Source organism: Tupaia chinensis, unplaced genomic scaffold (genome assembly GCF_000334495.1).
Source record: "Tupaia chinensis unplaced genomic scaffold, TupChi_1.0 Scaffold148587_1, whole genome shotgun sequence".
NCBI classification, from domain to species: Eukaryota; Metazoa; Chordata; class Mammalia; order Scandentia; family Tupaiidae; genus Tupaia; species Tupaia belangeri.
Window position 1 is genome coordinate 1,854,944 of NW_006208436.1, and position 10,865 is coordinate 1,865,808.

Below are 10,865 nucleotides of genomic sequence, written 5' to 3' on the forward strand. Positions count from 1 at the left end.
GAATTAAATAGTTAAATCAGAGACCTTTCTGAGACCATGATGATTACAAGATGGCAGAAGAACATATGTCTGCATAAGCCTGCCAGGGGAAAAATGCACACACCTTCAAGCACATCAGACGCTAAGTATTCGGTCGTCGGGAAAGTCATGCTGTCCCTTTCTGTTTCTCTGTGCCATAAATGTTCCATGATTTTCCCAATGACCCAACAGATGCCTGTGGTAAATAAAATGTTGGGAGATATACCTGGAATAATTGATGTTCATGTGAGGACAAACATTGTATCACTTTATTAGATTGATGTAGCTCTTTACTCTCTTCCTGTGTATGGAGTATGTTCATGCGTGTGTGCACACGCACGTATGGCATGTGTTTTGGAAAGGGGAAGGGAAGGAGAGGGGGAGGATGGGTATTATTGAAGCACATTGGCAAGGGTACAGCCAAATACAATCTAGCCTTTTGCCAGGACAATGATATATTTCAGCTTAGTTACTCTTGGCCATAAAATTCATATGTCCTCCAGATGCAGAACAAATGTACGCACAGGCATGAGACAGGCAAAGAACTGAGCCATGTGTTCGCCACGTGCAAGACAGCAACATATTTCAAATGGTAATAGTTTAGAAGCCATAGAGCTCCCCAGTACTGAATAATACACAATCCAACTTCTGTAGAGAACAAAGGAGGACTAAAAATAGACCCCAGAAGAAAATGGCTGATAAAGACAAGTTGTCCTTAGAAGACATCTGGTCTTCTTTAGAATTTATATTGGAATCATTGAGAGTTACCTGAACCAAACAATGACATCTTCAAGGTATGGCTTACGAAACAACTGCTAAAGGAGATATAATTGCAAATAGTAAATTGGAAGAGTGGTGTAGTTAAAATATTTTCATTCTAATTCTTCTGCAATTAAGATTATTAGTTTCCATAGAGAGGGTAGACAATACTGAATAATACAATAGCACAAATTCTAGTGCCTGACTGCCTGGCTTCCAATTCTTTCATTAATTCTCCAGGAGTTAAGAAAGCAAAATGAGTTTGGGTTTGTAAAAAGAAGTTAACCCTGAGAAGCGACTGGCATTAAACCACAGGCACCAATTATCTGCCCCTAAGATAAAGAGTTATGGAGACTGAGTTAACAGAGAAAAAAATGAAAGCATAATCTTTCTGCAGGATAGGAACATATGGTAATTACCATCAATAAAACTATTACATTAAGACTCATAAATTTACCATCAAAATCAGGTTTTTTCCAGATTAACCATCAAAATCACGTTTTTTCCAGTTTTACATTTTGTTTAAGATTTTAAATACCTCTGTTGAGAATATTATGGATCTTGAACTAGGAACAGAGAAAAGTAATGAGCCTGCCTTCTGACAAAATCCACTATTTAAATATTTTTTGTTTTTGTTTGTCTGTTTGAGAGAGAGCATTTTGCTATAAGGTGCACAGGTCTACAGAGACACAGGAAGATACAGAGAGATAGAAAGCAAGAAATCACCCCCCAGGGGGCATGGCCATGCCACAATTCCGTTTCCTCCGTTCTCCTCTTTGGATTTTCGGCACACACATCTTGTGAATTGGGGCACACATGCACATGCGTCCAGCGTGAATTTCAAGGTGCTGGGTCTGGTACTCAAACAGTGATCAACCATGTAGGAGTCCAGCACCTTAAACACTATGCCACCTCCTGGCCCTGAAAGCATTTTTAAATGGGCAGCAGCTCAAACCTGTAGTACACCAGGGACAAGGTTTCCTTTGCTATCCCTATTTGCAATTGCGAGTCATCTCTAAATTGGAAGATCTTCTAACTGAATCTCATCACCATCTCTGAAATTCAATTTAGTAATTTCATATTAAATTGCCATAGATTAATATTACTTTACATTTATTTAGTATAAAGTCTAGATCTTGGTCTTCTAGGATCCTTATAACCTACGTTTAAAAAAAAAATCATTTTGGGTCAGTAGTTAGAAGTGAATAAAGTCATTTAAACGCACAGAGTTTAGGGGGGCCAGATGGTGGTGCAGGAGTAGCACAATGCTCTGCAAGGGCTGACACACATGCAAGGGTTCCAGGTTCACTTTCAGAGAACTCCCTGAACACACAGTGTGTATGCAGGTCCATGGTCCAGACCAGCATGGGGGAAGCAGGGATCTGGTGGGAGGACGCCGTTAGAGTACCTTTTGTCCCTCTCTATCACTCTTGCTCATGGAAGAAATAAAAAAAATAAGATTCTAAAAATATATATAGGATGTAAAGCTTGTCTAGCTGTAGCTAATAACTAAATATTCATGTACTAAGCAATATATGAAGGGCCAACAGATGGTGTGGCAGTTACAGCATTGGATCCCACGTGGCTGACTAAGCAGTTCAAGTCCCAGACCCAACAGCTTGAAAATCATGCTGGGTAAGTGTGCGTGAGCCCAAAAGCCCAAGAACAGAATGAAGAAGGGATTGCAGTATAGCCATCCCCCTGAAGAAATGATTTTTCATTCTCTCTCTCTCTCTCATGCGTACAGGCACACACACCTTATGCAAAAAAAAAAAAAAAAAAGAAGAACATATATTTAGTGTATTTTTAAAAATCATTCTAGTTTTGTTGGTCAGGTGGTGGACATATTAAATCATGGCTAAGCTGTTTCAGAGAAATGGTCTTGAGAAGCAATACTTCCAAAGTCATGCATGCATTTGTGGTTAACTTGGTTTCAATTATTGTAAAGAGAAACCATGCCCATAGTTATACCACTGGTTCTCCAAGAGTTCAGGTTCAGTGATGAAAGTACATAACCTAAATCTCCCACAATGTATGAAATGTGGCATGAAAAATGTAATTTAAAAAATGTAAATACAGATATCTAATACCTACAGAGCCACATCTGTCAAACATCCTTCATTGTTTTATTTTAATAAGTTCCACGTTCTATTACTCTTTTAAAGAATCTGTGTTCCCTAGTGAACAAAATTGAGACAAAAACTAAGATGGGATCCCAGAGGGTAGCACAAGAGTAAAATATGATACTCTGCAAGGTAGATCCCCATGTAAAGGTTAATGGTTTGTATCAAAGTATGGGCTGGCAGGAGTTGGGGTTAGGTCATGGCGTATGATTACTGATGGGGATGCCGTGTGTGTGTGTGTGTGTGTGTGTATGTGTGTGTGTGTGTGTGTGTGTGTGTCTTATAAAAGAAATAAAATAAACTCCATAGTTTATAGTATATAAACTATACCTTACTACAGCTGTTTTTTTTTTTTTATAAAAAGGAAAAAAAAAACCTAATTACTATGGCAGCTGGACACCCTCCAAGAAATAACAGAGGGTCTTCGATTGTCAATTGCCCATCAGCTGGTTTTAAAATGTACATCACTGGGTTTTTTACTTGTATAGAAGCCTCCTGGTCTCAAAAGAGCCAAGGAAAATGTCTAAAACTTGGCTTTGAAATTTGGAGATAAAATTAGATGCTTAAGTGACAACTTCTATAAATAGATCCATTAAAAAAAAAATCCTTCTAAAACCATCTTCCTAGCTATGTGACTTAATTGCTGTCTAGGTGACTAAGTTTTATCCAAAAGCCTTATCCAAAAGTTTCTGTAAAAAAGCTACAGTGGTGAGAATTCAAGACAGAAAGCATGTTTCTCAAATATATGAGAAAGTTGTAAATAAAAAAGGCAACTTGGAAAAGAAATGTTGTTGCTGAGTTGTTCTACTAAAAGAAAAAAAAAATGAGATAAAAAGAAAAAAACTTCAGTATAGATTACTTGGCAACAGTGGTTACTGCTAACATTTCATCTTGAAGATAGGCTCCAAAACAAAAAGCTGAAAAAAGCCACTGGATAAAAAAGCATGTCTCTACCTGGGAAGATTGATTAGCAATGCAGCGGAGCCTCAGGTCTGTGCACACAGCGTGCCTGCACACCAAGGCCTGGGGTTTCTTTTTCTCTTAATCAGTACTCTTGCTTCCAGAGAAAGAACCAAGACTGAATGACAATACAATTTGAGAATCAATAAGGAAACTTGATATCCAGAGTAAGCAAAAGCAGATTAACCCTTGTGTTCATCTTTGCCATTGTAATAAATATATACATATGAGACACTTTGACAGCTTACTAGCTATTTTTGTACTCCGTGTCCAGAAAAGAAGTCAAGTATTTCTGTATTCTTCAATTACATGCAATGAAATTTGAGAGATATCTGTGTTTTATAAAAGGATACATTAAAAAAGTTCTTATCATTTAAAAAAAAGAATCCAGTCACTGAAGTATAACCTACATCTTCGATAAAGTAAGTTTGATCAAAAATGACAAACTAAGACATTTTTTACATAAGAGTCAACAAGACGATGTAGCACTATAACATTACTTGTGAGTTTTTTTTAATAAGTAAAACTGCTTAAAAGAAATCTTACTGGGTCAGCGGGTGGCATGTTGGTTAAGGTGCCATCTCAATGTTTCGAGTCCTGGATCCAACAACTTAAAAAACACACTGGGCAAGTGTGCATGCATGCCCAAAATTCCAAGAGGAAAAAGGAGAAGCGATTGTAGTGTGGCCATACCCCATACCCTCAGGGAGTAATTTCTAACTCTCTCTCCCTCTGTTTCTCTCTGGCAAGCACACACACCCTATGGGGAAAATATAGACAAACAAAAGATATCTTTAAAAACAGTTTCTTTTTTTTTTATATACAATTAGTCACTGCATCATCAAGAATTATCTGTTTAATTTTATTTATTATTATTATTTTAATTTGTATAAGACATGTGAGCTCACAACAGAAAGACAAAGAGGGAAAGTGAGAAAACAAGCCACCAGGTCCAGGACTTGAACTATGGTTTGCCATGTGGGAGTCCAGTGCCCCAACCACCACACCACCAGCTGGCCCCTAGAGAAGCAGTTATTTCTTTACCTAGTGGGGAAATCTAGGAAAGGAGACATGAGAAATCTTGAATATAACTCAAGTTTACAAACAGTTTTCAATAGATACTTTTCAGGTTCACAGGAGCTACAAATACAAAGGTATCCAGAGGTGGATCTGTTGTCTTGATAGTTAGCTACCTTATTTAAAATTTCCTGAGCCAGGAGATGGAGTAGTGGTTAAGGATCCAGACTCCCAAATGGCCAGCTACAGTTTGAGTCCTGGACCCGCTGGCTTGATAAACCATGCCAGGCTGTGTGCATGTGTGCCCAAAGTCCCAAGAGAACGGAGGAAACTGATTACTACGTGGTCATCCCCCTAGGGGGTAATTTCTCACTTTTCCTCTCACCATCTCTCTTTGGCAAATGCATGCGCCCTATAGCCAAAACTGTAATGAAAAAAAAAAAAAAGAAAGAAAATAAAATTTCCCAAGTGATTTCTTATAGCTGTCCTCTACCATTTTTCCCTTCTCCTGACACATTATAGAAAACAAAAAAGATTAAGACAGGATTAAAAAAAGGGGGGGGGTAACTTTTTTTATAAACCAAGAAATGAGCTGGAAATCTGACTTTGAAAAGTGAGTGCAAAGGGAATACGAAGACTCTGCTAGTAGCATCAGCTGAAGATGGTATTGTGCTAAGCTGGCAATCTTCCATGGAGCTCTGACCCCAGGGAGGGAAGAGGGATGTGAACAGTGAGAGAAAAACTGTCCTGTAGGAAAACTCAGGCTTTCTCCTTACTTCTAAATCAACTTCCCTGTTACTCTGTTTCCAGAAATGACAGCGGTCATTTCAGTTAGCCTAAAAGTACCTTTTGTAAATCAAACTACCATTCCATCAGATAAAAAAGGTTCCCTTGATTCACAATAACCTCTCCCACCTTTAAGTAGACACTTTCTTCAGACACTTGTTCCCCAATACACAACATTCTCTCCAATCCTTTACCTGTTTTCAGATTTCTGCCTTGACCCATACTCCTTTGCTTTCTTATCCATCTGTTTACTGCCACCACAAACACAAAAAAGACACTGAAACAATGATTCTCAAGTGCACTCAATCAAATGATGGATAGAAACCAGTTAATGGCCAGTCAAAAGTCAATACACAATGAACAATGGGTGTCTCTGTACACACCCATTCTTAAGGATCAGGACCCTAATCCAAAGGCAAGTTGGGAATGCTCATATATAATCATTTAGAAATAATTTGAGCTAACAAAACACTCGGTGGCCATTACTTTTAATATTAACTCACTACTTTTAATATTAACTTGAGACAAAATAATTTAACAACAACAAATGTTAGTTATAGCTATTATTACTATGACTATTATAATACTGATTAAAGTATATACAACTGGAAATTTCAAAAAAAAAAATACTACCAGAATTAGTGATATTGCTACTGTTCATGATCTTTTTTTTGGTGATATAATAAATTGTATAATAAACAGACGTTCTACAAAGATGTCTATTTTCACTTTATAGCCCCAGGAAATATGCTCCATCTATACATATTCTACAACTAATAAATGGCTTATCCGTCCTCTCCTAGTGTGCTAAAACTTGTACTACAGTTATTTTCCTATGATGTTCATGCAAAGAAAAATAAGACAGGTCTTGGACTGAAGTGTTCTAGGATTTCTGACCAAGGCAACTAACAGTACAAAATAACTACTCAAATACATAATTAAATTTGAGAGAAAAACCTAAAGGGTTTAAGTAGAGCACCATTTTAATTTAAGAAGTAAGGATTGTAAAGGAGTAATTGTGAGGTGCCTCCAAAGTAAATTATATATATATATATATATAATTATAATTATATTTAATTTATATGTGTATATACACACATATATACACATGGTAAGAAAAAATAAAACACGTTTCAATTTATATGGTTATCCTTTTTTTATCATATAGAATATATAGTAATAATATAGTTTGGGAGTCAGTTCTGGAGGTAAATAATCTAGATTCAAATTCTGGCTCAACTTCTTATTGTGCTACTTTCAAGAAGTTATGTAACTTCTCTGTGCCTTGGTTTTCTGTAATGTAGGATAAAAGTTCTATTTATAACTGCAGGTTGTTTTGAGGATTAAATATACATAAATTCATATTCCTATCATATCATGCAATAAATGTTACTAATATTATTAATTAACATTAGCAATAAATGTTAGTTATAGCTATTATTAGCATTATAATATTGATTAAGGTATATATAACTGGAAAATTTAATTAACCAGAATATCAGCAGCTTTTCATTTCAAAACAAAACTTACTTAGCTAATTATAATACAGGAAACTGCCATGGCTTAGATTTTCTTGCCACTATGAACCAGTTCTAGTTTCCCTTGTCTTACAAATCCAGAATCATAGTTCTGCACAATCAAAATTTGAAAATTGCATTGCCAAGCTATTCTGACTAATTGAAGATTTACACATCAAACACAAAATTTCTGCCTAAACGAAGGAGGAAATATAGAACTTAATTTTTAAAGTAACTGAAAATAAACATAAGGAAAAGATAAGATAGTAAACTATGTTTTACTAAAGAAGCAGAAAATATCTTTTTTCTGTATAAAGACTTTATCTTTGTAACCTTGAGCCAGGTAGGGAAATAACTGGCTACTGACTTTGGACTGATGAGAGGAATTCAGCACTTTCAATGTGGTTCCTGGAAAAAACCAGAGGAGATCTGAGTAAGATTTTTTTTTTTTTTTAATGGACTGGAGAAGAATAGAGGTGATGAGTGAGACCAAAGAGGTTTCCTTGAAGGGATAAACTCAATGTCCTCTGTCCCTAAATTAGATGAAGTTTGGTTTGACAGGCTTGGGGATTAGGAAGCAAAGAAAATGCAATTCTCAGATCGGAAAATCAGCAAAGCTTGTGCAGTCAAGTCAATGATTTGTGTGTTACACATACCAGGGAGCCCTGCGATCCGACAGTGAAGTACGCTTTGCTGATTAAGTACGAGTTTCCTGAAAAGGGATATTACTACAGAGACAGCAGATAGCTGTTTGCTTGATCCGCTCTCCAAGCTCATATTTGCATTTCATCATTCCAGGCAGGCATAGATGGAAACAGTTATAGGGAGCTGCCTATTTTTTTTCCTTTAATTTAGCAAAGAAATTAGAGATGCTCTACATTCAGGAAAACATTATCAGATGAAATAGAGATGTGAAAGCAAACAGGGATGAGAATAAAAGGAGCTAAAGATTCCTAGTCCAGGTCATTTTTTTCCCCAGAATATAAGCAAAATGACCCCCCCCCCCATCCATTTATTCTAGGCTGTTTCTCAAGGAATCCAGATAACCTTTCAGCAAGAAAGTGTTGATATAAATCAATAAACTATTTATTTTGTTTTAGGACTGGCCCAACTTTTTGGAGAAACTGGCACAATGATTACAACTAGATAAATTATAAAAAAATGAACAGATTTTGTTTTGAGCCTTTATTAGTTAGAAATCTATATATAGAAATGTCCTTATATTTGAGATTTGTTTTGAAATACTCCACACTGCAAAAAGAAAGAAAGAAAGAAAGAAAGAAAGAAAGAAAGAAAGAAAGAAAGAAAGAAAGAAGGAAATAAATAAAGAAAGAAAGAGGAAAGAGAAAGAAAATACTGTCGAAATGTTGAACTGTTGATACTGGATGATGAATATGAGGGAGTTCATTATAGTATCATATGACTTTTTTTTCTTTTTTTTTTTCTTGAGAGATTTTTGCTATAGGGCACATGCGCTCGCCAGAAAGACAGAGAGAGATAGAAAGACAGAAAGCAAGAAATCACCCCCCAGGGGGGATGGCCACACCACAATCTCTTCTCCTCCACTCTCTTCTCGGGATCTTGGGCACACACGCACACACGCCCAGCGTGAGTTTAAGCCACCGGGTCCGGGACTCGAACCACGGTAGACCACATGGGAGTTCAGTGACATAGCCATTACGCTAACTGCTGGTCCCTCATATGACTTTTATATATGTTTAAAATGTTCTTATTGTAATTAATATATACATAATTAGTAGCCCCAATTCTCAGAAAGTTATTTCAATTGGATAATGTAATTTATTTTGATTACTGAAACAGAGTTTAATTTAAATAAAGAATTTTATCATAGGAATATACACAAAATGAAAGACAATGAACATGGGTTTTATAGGAAAATAACTTCTCAAATATTTACAACACAATCCAGAGTTTACTAAAAATCAAGCAAGATACAATATCATATATAAATACAGTACTAAGGTAAATGTATTTCATATATATAAATACATATATACACATACACACACACACACACACACACACACACATAAATATGTACTTAAGACAAACTTGGTGATGAGTGTAAGGATGATTTTTCCTTTTTTTGCTATACATTCCTCTGCTTATAAGTTTCATAAACTGAGTGTGTGAGTTTACATAAATGTGTAATCAAAAAATGAAAACAGTTCCAGCCTGTGGAGTGGTGGTTAAGGTGGCTGGATCCCACATGGCCAACCATGTAGCTCGAGTCCCAGACTGGCAACTTGAAAAACACACCAGATAGGTGTGCAAGTATGCCCAAAATCCCAAGGAGAGGAAGAAATGAAGGAGAAGGATTGTGACATTCCCTGTGGCAGGGGGAAGGGGGGATGCTTTCTCTCTTTCTCTCTCTCTGTCTCTCTAGTAAGCACATGTGCCTGCTAGCAAAATTTAAAAATTGAACAAATGGCATTATAATTCAGATAAGGTGGAATAGATATTCTAAACACTGGTGAAGAAAATAACACACAGGCTGACTACAGCTTAGTTATTAAAGGAGCCAGATCTCACATGGCTGACCATGATTTGAATTCTGACTCTAGCAGCTTAAGACACACCAGTAGATGGTGTCCATTGCTGGACTCCCACATGGTTGACCACAGTTTGAGTCCCAGATCTAGTGGCTTGAAACTCATGCTGGGCACATGTACATGCCTGTCCAAAAAAATCCCTGATATTTTCCTGTAGACCTAACACTTTTACCAGGGAAGTCTTTCACAACCGAATGGAAAACCACACACCTAACCTGGATCAAGATTTCACCTCTTAGTTCTTAGCGCTAATCTTAAATCTCAAAAAGTGTTTTCTATGACATAATCTAAAAAAGAATACTGACACCTGTGCCAGTTTTATAAAACATAAGTCCAGCAATTCCTATTGTACAATAAAAATTCTTTTTTGTAGTAACTAAAAGGTTTTTTTCACAAGTAGGTAATAAATTTTCTTAAAACTTTACAAAATATAGAAAAACCTTAGAATTACACATTAGAAGTAATCCTGAAAACTAAAATCATGATCAGTAGTAATTAAAGAATCTCAAAAACTTTCCTCCAAAAAGAAAAAAATGTCACTTACTTTAACTTCCACTGTCTTGCCTCCATGTTCAATATGTCTCTCCACGTATTCAGAAGACAGCAAATCACTGCAACAACAAAAATAATGACTTCATTTCTCAAATCATGAAAATGTAAAACATTTGAAAATCAGAGTCAAGTTTATATGTATCTGCTTTAAAAAGTCTTTAACCCAGATTTTAAAACAAAAATCAGTATTTTATACCTCTCTCTTATGTTCTATCTCTATCTCTCTCACTCTCTCTTTCTCTCTCCCTCTCTCTCTCTCTCTCTCTCTCTCTCTCTCTCTCTCACACACACACACACACACACACACACACAGACACAGCCCAGTATTCCTAAAAGGATATGAGACTGAGCTATCACCTCTCATTCCATTACTTAGAAGACCTGATTCTGCTGGTCCAGCAAGCAGTTCGAGGTACCATAAGCACCCTCTTATTTTCAAAACATCTTATTCTTAAGTTTTTATCAAATAGTTTCAACTGGTTACCACATATTACTATTTATTTATATGTTACCTGTATTTTTTTTATGCCATAATACTTGTCTTAAAGAGAAAGAGAGAG

General features: G+C 36.2%; 1 protein-coding gene across 7 annotated transcripts in view; it reads right to left on the reverse strand.

The window, feature by feature from the left end:
- Positions 1-10,865, reverse strand: part of ADAM22 (ADAM metallopeptidase domain 22) — a 267,499-nt gene that overhangs the window by 136,754 nt on the left and 119,880 nt on the right. For all 7 annotated transcript variants that reach the window (XM_027769081.1, XM_006170477.2, XM_006170480.2 and 4 more), the window contains exon 4: positions 10,298-10,364. In XM_027769081.1, coding sequence (XP_027624882.1) covers positions 10,298-10,364 — 67 coding nt within the window. The remainder of the gene's footprint in view (positions 1-10,297; positions 10,365-10,865) is intronic.